Genomic DNA, 17,976 nt, shown 5'->3' with positions numbered 1-17,976 from the left:
AGACTAGCCTTTCTTTCTACTCTCTTCGGGTGACTCTGTTCTCATTTTCATTTCCCTTAGTGCTGCCCTTGGAGCCTTTGGGCTCTAGAGAAATTGTGTGACTTTGTCGTGGCCTAGTATCTTGCTGGGTGGTGTTGACCTCCAGCTAAGGGTGTTTTCTTGCCTTTCGACTGGGAGTTATGAGTGAGTCCTGTATCCACTCTCTGGGTTTCCCAATTCTCATCCCCTGTGAGGCCTGATTGCTTCAGACGGGGTATGTTGTGTTCCCTGAGGGTGTCGTTTGTTCTAGGACGATTCTGGGTCCCGGATCCGGAGTTCTTGTCTTGGATCCTTCTTGGATGTCTGGAGACTTATTATCCGGTGGTCTGGTTCGGGACGACCCATTTTATTTCAGGGACCCTATTCTTGTGGAAGAATACGGTAGTTTGTTCCCTTTCTTTAGTAAGGGATGTGTTGTTTGGAGACCGACTGCTGGGCGATGGTGTCTCCTGGAGGCTGTTGACTCAGTTGAGTCTAGTTCCTGCGGTCTCTAGCAAGGCTGTGGACTATCTGTGGATCAGTGTCCTTGGACCTTTTCCTTTTTTTCATAGTTGTTCTTGGCTTCGGACAAAGTGGGATTTTGTTGGGTAGGGGTTTTCAGGCTTGGTGCCCTCAGAATGGGCCGCCTCTTGTACCCTCCCGTTTTTGCATTCAGTGTCCTCTATAGCTTGGGTATTGTTTTCCCAAAAGTAATGAATGCAGCTGTGGACTCTTTCCATTTATGAAGAAAAATTTAAATTATGCTTACCTGATCAATTTCTTTTCTTCAGATAAAAAGAGTCCACAGCTCCCGCCCATTTTTTTTCTGTGGGGCGTCTGTTATTTTTGTTCTTCTGGCACCTTTTCACCCTGATATTTCTTATACTGTTCCTTGTTTCTAAGCAGAATGACTAGGGGAGGATTATTTAAGCCTTTGGCTGGGGTGTCTTTGCCTCCTCCTGGTGGCCAGGTTCTAAATTCCCAAAAGTAATGAATGCAGCTGTGGACTCTTTACATCTGAAGAAAATAAAATAAAATAAAATCAGGTAAGCATAATTTAAGTTTTTTTATCTCTGTGATTACCTTGTATGTAAGCCTCTGCAAACTGCCCCCTTATTTCAGTTCTTTTGACAGACTTGCATTTTAGCCAATTAGTGCTGACTCCTAGGTAACTCCACGTGCCGGAGCTCAATGTAATCTATATGACACGCATGCACTAATGCCCACTAGTGAGAAACTGTCAAAATGCATTTAGATAAGAGGTGCCCTTCCATGGTTAAGAAATTAGCATATGAGCCTACCTAGGTTTAGCTTTCAACTAAGAGTACCAAGAGAACAAAGCAAAATTGGTGATAAAAGTAAATTGGAAAGTTGTTTAAGTTTACATGCCCTATCTGAATCATGAAAGTTTATTTTGGTCTTGACTGTCCCTTTAATGTAATTTTTTTATTTACATATTTCACACTAAATACCCCTGTTGAAGCTTTTATACATTTGAATATATAATATCAGAAAGTTAAGGCATCACAATTGTAAACTATGAATATTTATATACATTGTCACATCATAAAATCACTGAAAGCATTTAGTGTAATTATATAATAGTCAAGGAGAAATCTATTTTCTATCCATAGCACTAGCTTCACATATGTATTATCCTTAATTTCCATAGATATTCTTCATTATCATAGCATTTTTTGGCACTGGAAATATAGCATCTATTAACAGGTAATGTGTGTATTTATGTATCTTTTTCATTTATCTTTCTATCTATCTACAGTGTTTGTAGTTCTTTAAACTGCCAACTGCTTATTTAAGATGGATGACTTCTATGCATTAGGGCACCAATATGTAGCACTTATATGCTTTAAGATAAAAGATATTACTCTTCAAGTAAACAGATCATCACTTTGATCATTTACAAATTATTTTATAGGCTGCTCGTATTATCTTTAGATTCTCTTCCTACTACACCACCCCTATCTACTGGCATTCTCATGTTGAGCATCCCGAATCATTCAGTCTCTTTATATACAATTTCCCTTATGTCTTGTTTAGGTTTATACTCTCTTAAACTGTGTATTTTACACAGAAATGTTAACAAGAACAATTCAGCAAACACTCTTCAGCCCAAATGTTGTTGTTACCCTCAGCGATTAGTTTGCTACCATGACCATATACAACACAATGCATTATCACTCCTATTGTTTTACCTTGTAACCTTCTTACAATCATGCTTAGAGAGCTTTTCATGCTCCTTGTGATATATATAGCCAACATATTGTGCAGCACGATGACGTTAGGTGTATAGTTCAATAGACAAAGAGAATTGCATGAACTATACATGATAGAGCCCTGAGGGTGAGTCACTTTTTGCTGTGAACTGCTTCTGCATGAGATGAACTTCATGGCAGATTGTCCCATGAGCTAACACTCTAACGGAAGAGCATTGGGGAGAGTAAAGAGGAAGGTGAGGGATCAGGGTAAGACTAAAACATCTGATATTTGCATAGATCCCACTTCACAAAAGATCACTGACAAGGATCTAATGAACTCATTTTAAATGCTATTTTATTTGCTTGTTTTAAAAGCAGTCCGTACATGAACACCTTATCTTGAAATTCCTAGAATTAAAAGAGGTGCATCTTAGCCCCTGTACCTAATGTTGTGTGTACATCTGCACCAACAAGTACATGTTGCCTAGTTACAAACTCAATACATTGATCACACAGTACTTTGTGTGCCACATATTATCTATGCCTGCTAGAAAGCTGACTTGAGCTAAACCCAACACCCTGTTACATTGATTTATATTTGTCATGCTGAACTTTGTAGTCAACTTTCATTGGTTTCTAATTTCTAGGGAATTTGCTGTAGCTTTATAAATGTAAACAATATTTAGTTCTACTAAGTTCACATACTGTTTCCTGTCACTTAGATCTATTAAATGTTTCACCTACTCACTCTTAACTCCTTGGTTTTCCAACAATAAACAACAAAACAAAGAGGATTTTATTATTCTAGTTGCTATTTTCGATAGAGAAATACAATAAAACCACTTATTTTAATGCTTAAAGGGCCATAATACCCAAATGTTTAAACACTTTAAAGTGCTGCAGCATAGCTGTAAAAAGCTGACTAGAAAATATCACCTGGACATCTCTATGTAAAAAAGAAAGATATTTTACCTCAAAAGTTCCTCAGTAGCCACTTCCCATTGTAAAGGATTTCTAAGCAGCATTTTAGTGTGTCTGTCCTGGGACAGCTGAAAGGATGAGCCTCGTGAACTCTCATATTATTTCACCAATCAGGTAAAGGAAGCTTACAATGAAATCGCATGAGAGTTAAGTCAAATCTCATGAGATCACAGTAAGAGTTCATGACCTCAGCACTGCTGATGCTGATTGTCTGCTGTTCATTTCTTCATTTTTTTTATTTTTTTTTTACCTACAGCTGGGAGCAGCTGAGTATAACTTTTTACACAGAACTTACACTGCTGAGCTGAGGAGATTGTGAGGTAAAATATCTTCCTTTTTTAAATAGAGATGCTCAGGTGATATTTTCCTGTCAGCTTTTTATAGTTATTCTGCTTCAGTTTCAAGTGATTTAGCATATGAGTATTATGTCCCTTTAATATATTTGGTATGTGAGACTTTTGTGGATATTTAAAACTTGGATTAGTGTCATATTAGCTTTCTGATTTGTTTTGAACTCCACAGTTTTGACCCAGCCTCTGTGTACTGCTTCCTGACGGTGTTTAACCCTTTTGTAATGGGTGGTTTAATGATCTGGAAGGTAAGTAGCCACAATGTCATAACATTTTATAAAATTGTTTCTTTTTTCTAATACTGAAGATTGAATGCAAGCTTTGCTGATAATAGATGAGTTCCAATCTTGCATGTTCATTTGCTGTTTGGTTGTGGCCCTGAAATTCTGAATTTGGAACTGTATAATGTACGATATGTGTCTTTTTATGTATTTATGGATGTGCTACATAAAAAACAAATCTCAACAAAGTAAAAATATATATGACATAATTTTAACGTTCATAAATGTAGAAAACTATATTTCTTTCATATGACATGGAAAGTCCATGACGTCATTCCAATTACTAGTGGGATATTCAACTGCTGGCCAGCAGGAGGAGGCAAAGAGCACCCCAGCAAAGCTGTTAAATGTAACTCCCCTTACCCATAATCCTCAGTCATTCTCTTTGCCTCTGTCAATGGAGGATGTGCAAAGTTGAAGATATTTAATCCTTTTATGGGTACTTTTCCCTGCAAGCAAGTATTGGGGTCTAGCCATGTGTCCATGTCAATCTCTTTAGTAAGAGTAATGGTGACTTTTAGCAGTTAAAAGGCGGCAAGGTAGTTTTTGCTTTATTTTTAACATTTTGCTACCCCTTTGCAGAAAGCCAGTGTTCGTTACTCTGTTCTTTCTTTTATATTCAGGTCCCTGTCAGTGGCCAGGTGAGGCTGACAGACCTGCATCTGCTGTAAATATGCAAAAGAACCTGGATGGTAAGTCCTTAATTATTTTTTTCTTTGCACACTAAGGCCTAGATTTAGAGTTTGGCGGTAGCCGTGAAAACCAGCGTTAGAGGCTCCTAACGCTGGTTTTAGGCTACCTCGGGTATCGAGTCACTCAAAATAGGGTCTAACGCTCACTTTTCAGCCGCGACTTTTCCATACCGCAGATCCCCTTACGTCAATTGCGTATCCTATCTTTTCAATGGGATCTTTCTAACTCCGGTATTTAGAGTCGTGTCTGAAGTGAGCGTTAGAATTCTAACGACAAAACTCCAGCCGCAGAAAAAAGTCAGTAGTTAAGAGCTTTCTGGGCTAATGCCGGTTTATAAAGCTCTTAACTACTGTGCTCTAAAGTACACTAACACCCATAAACTACCTATGTACCCCTAAACCGAGGCCCCCCCACATCGCCGACACTTGATTAAATTTTTTTAACCCCTAATCTGCCGACCGCCACCTACGTTATACTTATGTACCCCTAATCTGCTGCCCCTAACACCGCCGACCCCTATATTATATTTATTAACCCCTAACCTGCCCCCCACAACGTCGCAGCCAGATAACTACACTTATTAACCCCTAATCTGCCGTCCGCACGCCGCCGCCAGCTACATTATAGCTATGTACCCCTAATCTGCTGCCCCTAACACCGCCGACCCCTATATTATATTTATTAACCCCTAATCTGCCCTCCCTAACATCGCCGACACCTAACTTCAATTATTAACCCCTAATCTGCCGACCGAATCTCGCCGCTATTCTAATAAATGTATTAACCCCTAAAGCTAAGTCTAACCCTAATACTAACACCCCCCTAACTTAAATATAATTTTAATCTAACTAAATTAATTAACTCTTATTAAATAAATTATTCCTATTTAACGCTAAATGCTTACCTGTAAAATAAATCCTAATATAGCTACAATATAAATTATAATTATATTATAGCTATTTTAGGATTTATATTTATTTTACAGGTAACTTTGTATTTATTTTAACCAGGTACAATAGCTATTAAATAGTTAAGACCTATTTAATAGCTAAAATAGTTAAAATAATTACAAAATTACCTGTAAAATAAATCCTAACCTAAGTTACAATTAAACCTAACACTACACTATCAATAAATAAATTAAATAAAATACCTACAATTATCTACAATTAAACCTAACACTACACTATCAATAAATTAATTAAATAAAATACCTACAATTATCTACAATTAAACCTAACACTACACTATCAATAAATTAATTAAATACAATACCTACAAATAACTACAATGAAATTAACTAACTAAAGTACCAAAAATAAAAAAGAACTAAGTTACAAAAAATAAAAAAATATTTACAAACATAAGAAAAATATTACAACAATTTTAAACTAATTACACCTACTCTAAGCCCCCTAATAAAATAACAAAGCCCCCCAAAATAAAAAAATGCCCTACCCTATTCTAAATTACTAAAGTTCAAAGCTCTTTTACCTTACCAGCCCTGAGCAGGGCCCTTTGCGGGGCATGCCCCAAGAAATTCAGCTCTTTTTCCTGTAAAAAAAAACATACAATACCCCCCCCAACATTACAACCCACCACCCACATACCCCTAATCTAACCCAAACCCCCCTTAAATAAACCTAACACTAAGCCCCTGAAGATCTTCCTACCTTATCTTTACCATACCAGGTATCACCGATCCGTCCTGGCTCCGATATCTTCATCTAAGCCCAAGCGGGGGCTAGACATCCATCATCCGACGGCTGAAGAAGTCCAGAAGAGGCTCCAAAGTCTTAATCCTATCCGGGAAGAAGAGTAGATCCGGACCAGCAACCATCTTCTTCCAAGCGGCATCTTCTATCTTCATCCGATGAGGACCGGCTCCATCTTGAAGACCTCCACCACGGACCCATCTTCTTCCGACGACGACTTCCCGACGAATGACTGTTCCTTTAAGGGACGTCATCCAAGATGGCGTCCCTTCGAATTCCGATTGGCTGATAGGATTCTATCAGCCAATCGGAATTAAGGTCGGAAAATTCTGATTGGCTGATGGAATCAGCCAATCAGAATCAAGTTCAATCCGATTGGCTGATTCAATCAGCCAATCAGATTGAGCTCGCATTCTGTTGGCTATTCCAATCAGGGGTTAAAATGAAGTTGCGTTAAATATGCTCTACGCTCCTTTTTTGGAGCCTAACACAGCCATTCGGTGGACTCTCAATACCAGAGTTATTTTAAAGGTGCGGCCAGAAAAAAGCCAGCGTTAGCTACGTGGGTCGTTACCGACAAAACTCTAAATCTAGCTGTAAGAGTGAAAGGAAGAGGACAGACAATCAGGGACACAATGGGACCTGTAACCCTCAGAAAGGGTTTGTATTTTACTGCAGTTACTTCCTCAAACTTTGGGAAATTTTGCGGTGAAGCAGATTCATGGGTAATCCAGTGAAAGATTAATTAAATCTAATGCCACCTTTTTGAAGAGTCAAGTATCATAGAGACCCAGGCTTATATTGTATGGGGACAAGGTTTATATATGCCCTCACACTCACACAAACTCTCTAATGGTTATATTGCATATAGGGAAACAAAGCCTCTTTGCAATCAGGGGATCCCTATTGACGACGGATTCTATTTATCATTATTTCCGTCTAAGGCTGAATGTGTACTAAGCTGTGGGCACTAACTTACACTATGGGGGGTAGTTATCAAGCCGTCTACTTTTCTGCCTTCGCCGGCCCAATGCGCCCGCCTAAGCTTGCCTACCTTCGCCGCCGCGGACCTGAAAAAATACGCCTAAGTTATCAAATAAAGCTGTCAAAAAGCCGCGGGGCGATGAGCAGCGGACTGAGAGTTATCACTCATCCGATCTCGCTGCTCTTCGGCTTTTTCCCAGCTTTATTGCTAGCCTGTCACTAAGCACTCACACTAAACTACACTGTTCTATCCCTATACCGGCACCCCCGGAGCCTCCCGCAACTCAATAAAGTTACTAACCCCTAAACCGCCGCTCCTAGACCCTGCCGCAACTCTTATAAATGTATTAACCCCTAAACCGCCGCTCCCGGACACCGCTGCCACCTACATTATACCTAGTAACCCCTATCCTGCCCCCCCTACACCGTTGCCCTCTATAATAAAGTTATTAACCCCTATCCTGCTGATCCCGCACCTCGCCGCAACTAAATAAATAGTTTAACCCCTAAACCGCCGCTCCCTGAACCCGCCGCAACCTATATTAAACCTGTTAACCCCTATCCTGCCCCCCCTACACCGTCGTCACCTATAATAAATTTATTAACCCCTATCCTGCCCCCCACTACAACACCGCCACTGTAATAAAATTATTAACCCCTAAACCTAAGTCTAACCCTAACCCTAATGCCCCCCTAACTTAAATATTAATTAAATAAATCTAAATAATATTTCTATTATTAACTAAATTAATCCTATTTAAATCTAAATACTTACCTTTAATTAAAATAAACCCTAATATAGCTACAATATAAATAATAATTATATTCTAGCTATCTTAGGATTTATTTTTTATTTTACAGGCAACTTTCAATTTATTTTAACTAGGTACAATAGCTATTAAATAGTTATTAACTATTTAATAGCTTACCTAGCTAAAATAAACTGAAATTTACCTGTAAAATAAATCCTAACCTAAGTTATAATTACACCTAACACTACACTATACTTTAATAAATTATTCCTATTTAAAACTAAATACTTAACTTTAAAATAAACCCTAATATAGCTACAATATAAATAATAATTATATTGTAGCTATCTTAGGATTTATATTTATTTTACAGGTAACTTTGTATTTATTTTAGCTAGTTAGAATAGTTATTAAATATTTATTAACTATTTAATAACTACCTAGCTAAAAGAAATACAAAATTACCTGTAAAATAAATCCTAACCTAAGTTACAATTAAACCTAATACTACACTATCATTAAATTAATTAAATAAACTACCAACAAATAACTACAATTAAATACAATTACATAAACTAACTAAAGTACAAAAAATAAAAAAAGCGAAGTTACAAAAAATAAGTTACAAACATTTTAAAAATATTACAACAATTTTAAGCTACTTACACCTAATCTAAGCCCCCTAATAAAATAACAAACCCCCCAAAATAAAAAAATGCCCTACCCTATTCTAAATTAAATAAAGTTCAAAGCTCTTTTACCTTACCAGCCATTAAAAGGGCCATTTGTGGGGGCATGCCCCAAAAAATTCAGCTCTTTTGCCTGTAAAAGAAAAATACAACCCCCCCAACATTAAAACCCACCACCCACATACCCCTAATCTAACCCAAACCCCCCTTAAAAAAACCTAACACTAATCCCCTGAAGATCATCCTACCTTGAGTCGTCTTCACTCAGCCGAGCAGCGATGGAACCGAAGTGGACATCCGGAGCGAAAGAAGTTAATCCTCCAAGCGGCGCTGAAGAAATCTCCCATCCGATGAAGTCATCATCCAGGCGGCGCTGAAGAAGTCTTCGATCCGGGCGATGTCATCTTCCAAGAGGCGCTGAAGAGGTCTTCTATCCGGGCGATGTCATCTTCCAAGCCGGGTCTTGAATCTTCCTCCCGCCGACGCGGAACCTCCTTCTTCACCGACGGACTACGACGAATGAAGGCTCCTTTAAGGGACGTCATCCAAGATGGCGTCCCCTCAATTCCGATTGGCTGATAGGATTCTATCAGCCAATCGGAATTAAGATAGGAAAAATCTGATTGGCTGATGGAATCAGCCAATCAGATTGAGCTCGCATTCTATTGGCTGTTCCGATCAGCCAATAGAATGCGAGCTCAATCTGATTGGCTGATTCCATCAGCCAATCAGATTTTTCCTATCTTAATTCCGATTGGCTGATAGAATCCTATCAGCCAATCGGAATTGAGGGGACGCCATCTTGGATGACATCCCTTAAAGGAGCCTTCATTCGTCGTAGTCCGTCGGTGAAGAAGGAGGTTCCGCGTCGACGGGAGGAAGATTCAAGACCCGGCTTGGAAGATGAAATCACCCGGATAGAAGACCTCTTCAGCGCCTCTTGGAAAATGACATCGCCCGGATCGAAGACTTCTTCAGCGCCACCTGGATGATGACTTCATCGGATGGAAGATTTCTTCAGTGCCGCTTGGAGGATTAACTTCTTCCGCTCCGGATGTCCACTTCGGTTCCATCGCTGCTCGGCTGAGTGAAGACGACTCAAGGTAGGATGATCTTCAGGGGATTAGTGTTAGGTTTTTGTAAGGGGGGTTTGAGTTAGATTAGGGGTATGTGGGTGGTGGGTTTTAATGTTGGGGGGGGGGTTTATTTTTCTTTTACAGGCAAAAGAGCTGAACTTTTTGGGGCATGCCCCCACAAATGGCCCTTTTAAGGGCTGGTAAGGTAAAAGAGCTTTGAACTTTATTTAATTTAGAATATGGTAGGGCATTTTTTTATTTTGGGGGGGTTTGTTATTTTATTAGGGGGCTTAGATTAGGTGTAAGTAGCTTAAAATTGTTGTAATATTTTTAAAATGTTTGTAACTTATTTTTTTATTTTTTGTAGCTTAGCTTTTTTTATTTTTTGTACTTTAGTTAGTTTATGTAATTGTATTTAATTGTAGTTATTTGTAGGTAGTTTATTTAATCAATTTAATGATAGTGTAGTATTAGGTTTAATTGTAACTTAGGTTAGGATTTATTTTACTGGTAATTTTGTATTTCTTTTAGCTAGATAGTTATTAAATAGTTAATAACTATTTAATAACTATTCTAACTAGCTAAAATAAATACAAAGTTACCTGTAAAATAAATATAAATCCTAAGATAGCTACAATATAATTATTATTTATATTGTAGCTATCTTAGGGTTTATTTTACAGGTAAGTATTTAGTTTTAAATAGGAATAATTTATTAAAGTATAGTGTAGTGTTAGGTGTAATTGTAACTTAGGTTAGGATTTATTTTACAGGTAAATTTCAGTTTATTTTAGCTAGGTAACTATTAAAAAGTTAATAACTATTTAATAGCTATTGTACCTAGTTAAAATAAATTGAAAGGTGCCTGTAAAATAAAAATAAATCCTAAGATAGCTACAATATAATTATTATTTATATTGTAGCTATATTAGGGTTTATTTTAAAGGTAAGTATTTAGTTTTAAATAGGATTAATTTAGTTAATAATAAAAATATTATTTAGATTTATTTAATTAATATTTAAGTTAGGGGGGCGTTAGGGTTAGTGTTAGACTTAGGTTTAGGGGTTAATAATTTTATTACAGTGGCGGCGGCGTAGTGGGGGTCAGGATAGGGGTTAATAAATGTATTATAGGTGGCGACGGTGTAGGGGGGACAGATTAGGGGTTAATAAATTTATTATAGGTGGCGACGGTGTAGGGGGCAGATTAGGGGTTAATAAATTTATTATAGGTGGCGACGGTGTAGGGGGGGCAGATTAGGGGTTAATAAATTTATTATAGGTGGCGACGGTGTAGGGGGGCAGATTAGGGGTTAATACATTTAATATAGGTTGCGGCGGTTTAGGGGTTAATACATGTAATATAGGTTGCGGCGGGTTCAGGGAGCGGCGGTTTAGGGGTTAATATGTATAGAGTAGCTTGCGGTGGGCTCCGGGAGCGGCGGTTTAGGTGGTAATAACTTTATTTAGTTGCGGCGGTGTAGGGGGGGCAGATTAGTGGTGTTTAGACTCGGGGTACATGTTAGGTTGTTAGGTGCAGACAGCTCCCATAGAAATCAATGGGATGTCTGTCAGCAGCAAACTTGTACTTTCGCTATGGTCAGACTCCCATTGATTCCTATGGGATCCGCCGCCTCCAGGGGTGGCAGTTTGAAAACCAGGTACGCTGGGCTGTAAAAGTGCCGAGCGTACCTGCTAGTCATTTGATAACTAGCAAAAGTAGTGAGATTGTGCCGCACTTGTGTGCGGAACATCTGGAGTGACGTAAGAATCGATCTGTGTCGGACTGAGTCCGGCGGATCGAAGCTTACGTCACAAAATTCTACTTTTGCCGGTCTCGAGCCTTTGATAACTAAGGCGAATCATCCTCGCCACAAATACGCTGCGGAATTCCAGCGTATTTGAGGTTGACGGCTTGATAACTACCCCCCTATGTCTTTATTTATGCACATAATAATGATGGAAAGGATCGTTGGCACGATCAGGATTTTATCTCTGCACTCAGCAGATAGCATAATCTATAATCCTTTTTTACGTGCCTTTTTTGACAAAGGCGCTCTTCTTCTTAATTTATGTCTGGGTAAGGTAGGACATGAGGGCTCCTTATTGCATTATTGGCTTATTGCGTTAACTTTGCGGATTTAGGAGTACCTAAACCATTTAGCTGCCTTGCTAGCAAAATTATATGTGTTGCGCAGTGTAGTAACCTAAGCGGTTACAATAATCTCTTTGAGTAGCACAGTTATATTTAACCGGCTTTGCCTAGAGAGAGTCTGTTTCGGCAACGTCTTCAAGAGAAGCTGTTATCTTTTCCCTCCTATTTTGTTAGTAGATTCAATAGTTAGCGGAAAGGGTTTGTTTTTATTTTTATATGGGACAAAGTACTTTGTGTTGTACTCTATGCCAATTTCTCAGGTACAAGCCGAGATTTTATAAGGGCAAGGTTCCTTTGCTGCTAACTACTTGGGGTGTATAAGTCACTCCGTAATAACTCTAGAGTCTATGCATATATATGCTATGACTGCATGGGGATGTGATGTTGGTATGGCAGCACTTTGACTCACTTTAGTATAGTGCTTTTGCCATTATTAGTTTTGTTAATCTCTTCCTTACCCGAGGTTTCACTTGAGTGCATTCCCTCTGCTCCCTGTATACAGTTGGTGCATATTTCCCTATTGGACCCTTTTTATTTATGCCGTTTAGGAGTATACAAACGGCGGTCCATTATTTCTTTGTTGAAGGAATTTTTCAGGGACTATTTACTTAAGGTGATACACAGTCTTTTTAAATTATTATGTGTAATCTGTAGATTGTAGCTGAATGCTTCACTGTAACTAGTTCCTATCCGTTTTTTTGTAGTGAACTGGTTAGAATACAGTACTTTTTCATGATATTAAGGAATTGTCAGTTCTTTGGTGCCACCCAGTGGTGTGTAAGAATCAGTGTTTTATTAACTGAGGTGTGAAATATTACTCCTTACGGGGAGTATTCAATCTGTACAGTATTTTTTGTATTTAGACTTTATTTTATCCTTCAGGTTAGAACTGTCTATTATCCTCAGGTTAATTCTGATTTACTTATATTTGATCCCAGATAATTTTTCTGCATGAGCATTGCTAAATGAATGGTAGCGCTCGTGAGCTCAGGTTTTTCAGACTAGGAACCTACTCTAATTTTCTCCTTAGAGAGTTTTGTAGAGTTCTTTTTCTCTCAGGATTTTTTGTGTTGCAACTTTGTGGCAGTTCCTCATACATTCTTTCACCCTGGATTGATCTCTGTGTCAAAACACTGAGATTTTCTTGGGTATCCAGTGTCCTTATGGTGACATGACCCGTCTCTATATTTCGGGAGCATGACTAAAGCAATCTTAATATAGTTCTGGGTGCTCTCAGCACTTTAAATTGCTTGTCTTTTATAGAGAAGTTTTATTTAATTGAAACATGGTTTCATCTCTGTTTCATGTCTTGAGTATGTTATATGGCCATAGGTTTATGCAGTACTCATATTGTCTAGTGCTTTTTTCCCTAAGACCTTATTTTATGTCCCTAGTTTGAGCATCGTGGTTCTATATTATCAAAATAGGATCAAGTCTTGCCCTCCAAGGGGCAGATTTCTCCAACATTGGTGTGTCCGGTCCACGGCGTCATCCTTACTTGTGGGATATTCTCTTCCCCAACAGGAAATGGCAAAGAGTCCCAGCAAAGCTGGTCACATGATCCCTCCTAGGCTCCGCCCACCCCAGTCATCCTCTTTGCCGTTGCACAGGCAACATCTCCACGGAGATGGTTAAGAGTTTTTTGGTGTTTAAATGTAGTTTTATTCTTCTATCAAGTGTTTATTATTTTAAAATAGTGCTGGTATGTACTATTTACTCTGAAACAGAAAAGGATGAAGATTTCTGTTTGTAAGAGGAAGATGATTTTAGCAGACAGTAACTAAAATCGATTGCTGTTTCCACACAGGACTGTTGAGATGAAGTAACTTCAGTTGGGGGAAACAGTTAGCAGACTTTTCTGCTTAAGGTATGACTAGCCATATTTCTAACAAGACCATGTAATGCTGGAAGGCTGTCATTTCCCCTCATGGGGACCGGTAAGCCATTTTCTTAGTTAAACATAAAAGAATAAAGGGCTTCAAAAAGGGCTTAAAAACTGGTAGACATTTTTCTGGGCTAAAACGATTGCTTTACTAGGCATATTATGCAGATTCTAACTAATTATTGGTATTATAATCTTGGGGAACGTTTAGAAAAACGGCAGGCACTGTGTTGGACACCTTTTTCAGATGGGGGCCTTTCTAGTTATAGACAGAGCCTCATTTTCGCGCCATTAATGCGCAGTTGTTTTTGGAGAGCAAGGCATGCAGATGCATGTGTCAGGAGCTAAGAATCACTGAAAAAGCTTATAGAAGGCGTCATTTGGTATCGTATTCCCCTCTGGGCTTGGTTGGGTCTCAGCAAAGCATATAGCTGGGACTGTATAGGGGTTAAATGTAAAAACGGCTCCGGTTCCGTTAATTTAAGGGTTAAAGCTCTGAAATTTGGTGTGCAATACTTGTAATGCTTTAAGACACTCACTGTGGTGAACTTTTGGTGAATTTTGAACAATTCCTTCATACTTTTTCACATATTCAGTAATAAAGTGTTTTCAGTTTGAAATTTAAAGTGACAGTAACGGTTTTATTTTAAAACGTTTTTTGTGCTTTGTTGACAAGTTTAAGCCTGTTTAACATGTCTGTACCATCAGATAAGCTATGTTCTATATGTATGAAAGCCAATGTGTCTCCCCATTTAAATTTATGTGATAATTGTGCCATAGTGTCCAAACAAAGTAAGGACAGTAATGCCACAGATAATGATATTGCCCATGATGATTCCTCAAATGAGGGGAGTAAACATGATACTACATCATCCCCTACTGTGTCTACACCAGTTATGCCCACACAGGAGGCCCCTAGTACATCTAGTGTGCCAATACTTATTACCATGCAACAATTAACGGCTGTAATGGATAACTCCATAGCAAATCTTTTATCCAAAATACCTACTTATCAGAGAAAGCGCGATTGCTCTGTTTTAAACACTGAAGAGCAAGAGGACGCTGATGATAACTGTTCTGACATACCCTCACACCAATCTCAAGGAGCCATGAGGGAGGTTTTGTCTGATGGAGAAATTTCAGATTCAGGAAAAATTTCTCATCAAGCTGAACCTGATGTTGTGACATTTAAATTTAAATTAGAACATCTCCGCGCACTGCTTAAGGAGGTGTTATCTACTCTGGATGATTGTGACAATTTGGTCATTCCAGAGAAATTATGTAAGATGGACAAGTTCCTAGAGGTTCCGGTGCCCCCCGACGCTTTTCCTATACCCAAGCGGGTGGCGGACATAGTAAATAAAGAGTGGGAAAGGCCCGGCATACCTTTTGTCCCCCCCCCCTATATTTAAGAAATTATTTCCTATAGTCGACCCCAGAAAGGACTTATGGCAGACAGTCCCCAAGGTCGAGGGGGCGGTTTCTACTCTAAACAAACGCACTACTATTCCTATCGAAGATAGTTGTGCTTTCAAAGATCCTATGGATAAGAAATTAGAGGGTTTGCTTAAAAAGATTTTTGTACAGCAAGGTTACCTTCTACAACCAATTTCATGCATTGTTCCTGTCACTACGGCAGCGTGTTTCTGGTTCGAGGAACTAGAAAAATCGCTCAGTAAAGAATCTTCGTATGAGGAGGTTATGGACAGAGTTCAAGCACTTAAATTGGCTAACTCTTTTGTTTTAGATGCCGCTTTGCAATTAGCTAGATTAGCGGCGAAAAATTCAGGGTTTGCTATCGTGGCGCGCAGAGCGCTTTGGCTAAAGTCTTGGTCAGCGGATGTGTCTTCCAAGACAAAATTGCTTAACATTCCTTTCAAAGGTAAAACATTATTTGGACCTGATTTGAAAGAGATTATTTCAGACATCACTGGGGGAAAGGGCCACGCCCTCCCACAGGATAGGTCTTTTAAGGCTAAAAATAAGCCTAATTTTCGTCCCTTTCGCAGAAACGGACCAGTCTCTAATTCTGTATCCTCTAAGCAAGAGGGTAATACTTCACAACCCAAACCAGCCTGGAAACCAATGCAAGGCTGGAACAAGGGTAAGCAGGCCAAGAAGCCTACCACTGCTACCAAAACAGCATGAAGGGATAGCCCCCGATCCGGAACCGGATCTAGTGGGGGGCAGACTTTCTCTCTTTGCTCAGGCTTGGGCAAGAGATGTTCAGGATCCTTGGGCGCTAGAAATAGTTTCTCAAGGTTATCTCCTGGAATTCAAGGAACTACCCCCAAGGGGAAGGTTCCACAGGTCTCAATTATCTTCAAACCAAATAAAGAGACAGGCATTCTTTCATTGTGTAGAAGACATGTTAAAGATGGGAGTGATACATCCAGTTCCAATAAGAGAACAAGGAATGGGATTTTATTCCAATCTGTTCATAGTTCCCAAAAAAGAGGGAACATTCAGACCAATTTTGGATCTAAAGATCCTAAACAAATTTCTCAGGGTACCATCGTTCAAAATGGAAACTATTCGAACGATCCTACCTACTATCCAGGAAAATCAATTTATGACTACCGTGGATTTAAAGGATGCGTACCTACATATTCCTATCCACAAGAAACATCATCAGTTCCTAAGGTTCGCTTTTCTGGACAAGCATTACCAGTTTGTGGCACTTCCATTCGGATTAGCCACTGCTCCAAGGATTTTCACAAAGGCACTAGGGTCCCTTCTAGCGGTTCTAAGACCAAGGGGCATTGCAGTAGTACCTTACTTGGACGACATCCTGATTCAAGCGTCGTCCCTGTCAAAAGCAAAGGCTCATACGGACATCGTCCTAGCCTTTCTCAGATCTCACGGATGGAAGGTGAACAAAGAAAAAAGTTCTCTGTCCCCGTCAACAAGAGTTCCCTTCTTGGGAACAATAATAGATTCCTTAGAAATGAGGATTTTTCTGACAGAGGTCAGAAAATCAAAACTTCTAAGCTCTTGTCAAGTACTTCATTCTGTTCCTCGTCCTTCCATAGCGCAGTGCATGGAAGTAATAGGATTGATGGTTGCAACAATGGACATAGTTCCTTTTGCACGAATTCATCTAAGACCATTACAACTGTGCATGCTCAGACAGTGGAATGGGGATTATACAGACTTGTCTCCGACGATTCAAGTAGATCAAAAGACCAGAGATTCACTCCGTTGGTGGCTGACCCTGGACAATCTGTCACAGGGAATGAGCTTCCGCAGACCAGAGTGGGTCATTGTCACGACCGACGCCAGCATCAGGGGGGAACAAGGAGTTCCCTGGCGATGAAAGAAGTGACCAAGATAATTCAATGGGCGGAGGATCACTCCTGCCACTTGTCTGCGATCCACATCCCAGGAGTGGAAAATTGGGAAGCGCATTTTCTGAGTCGTCAGACATTCCATCCGGGGGAGTGGGAACTCCATCCGGAAATCTTTGCCCAAATAACTCAATTATGGGGCATTCCAGACATGGATCTGATGGCGTCTCGTCAGAACTTCAAGGTTCCTTGCTACGGGTCCAGATCCAGGGATCCCAAGGCGACTCTAGTAGATGCACTAGTAGCACCTTGGACCTTCAACCTAGCTTATGTATTCCCACCGTTTCCTCTCATCCCCAGGCTGGTAGCCAGGATCAATCAGGAGAGGGCCTCGGTGATCTTGATAGCTCCTGCGTGGCCACGCAGGACTTGGTATGCAGACCTGGTGAATATGTCATCGGCTCCACCATGGAAGCTACCTTTGAGACAGGACCTTCTTGTTCAGGGTCCATTCGAACATCCGAATCTGGTTTCCCTCCAACTGACGGCTTGGAGATTGAACGCTTGATTTTATCAAAGCGTGGGTTTTCAGATTCTGTAATAGATACTCTGATTCAGGCTAGAAAGCCTGTAACTAGAAAAATTTACCATAAAATATGGAAAAAATATATCTGTTGGTGTGAATCTAAAGGATTCCCATGGAACAAGATAAAAATTCCTAAGATTCTATCCTTTCTACAAGAAGGTTTGGAGAAAGGATTATCTGCAAGTTCTCTGAAGGGACAGATCTCTGCTTTATCTGTTTTACTTCACAAAAGACTGGCAGCTGTGCCAGATGTTCAAGCATTTGTTCAGGCTCTGGTTAGGATCAAGCCTGTTTACAGACCTTTGACTCCT

At 39.6% G+C, this 17,976-nt stretch overlaps 1 protein-coding gene across 1 annotated transcript in view; it reads left to right on the top strand.

Moving 5' to 3' along the window:
• The window catches only part of PIGN (phosphatidylinositol glycan anchor biosynthesis class N), a 1,169,967-nt gene that overhangs the window by 961,655 nt on the left and 190,336 nt on the right, over positions 1–17,976 (top strand). The window contains exons 24-25 of the mRNA XM_053714623.1: positions 1,691–1,746; positions 3,738–3,813. Coding sequence (XP_053570598.1) covers positions 1,691–1,746; positions 3,738–3,813 — 132 coding nt within the window. The remainder of the gene's footprint in view (positions 1–1,690; positions 1,747–3,737; positions 3,814–17,976) is intronic.

Source organism: Bombina bombina, chromosome 5 (genome assembly GCF_027579735.1).
Source record: "Bombina bombina isolate aBomBom1 chromosome 5, aBomBom1.pri, whole genome shotgun sequence".
Taxonomy (NCBI): domain Eukaryota; kingdom Metazoa; phylum Chordata; class Amphibia; order Anura; family Bombinatoridae; genus Bombina; species Bombina bombina.
This window is presented reverse-complemented; position numbering and strand designations above follow the sequence as displayed.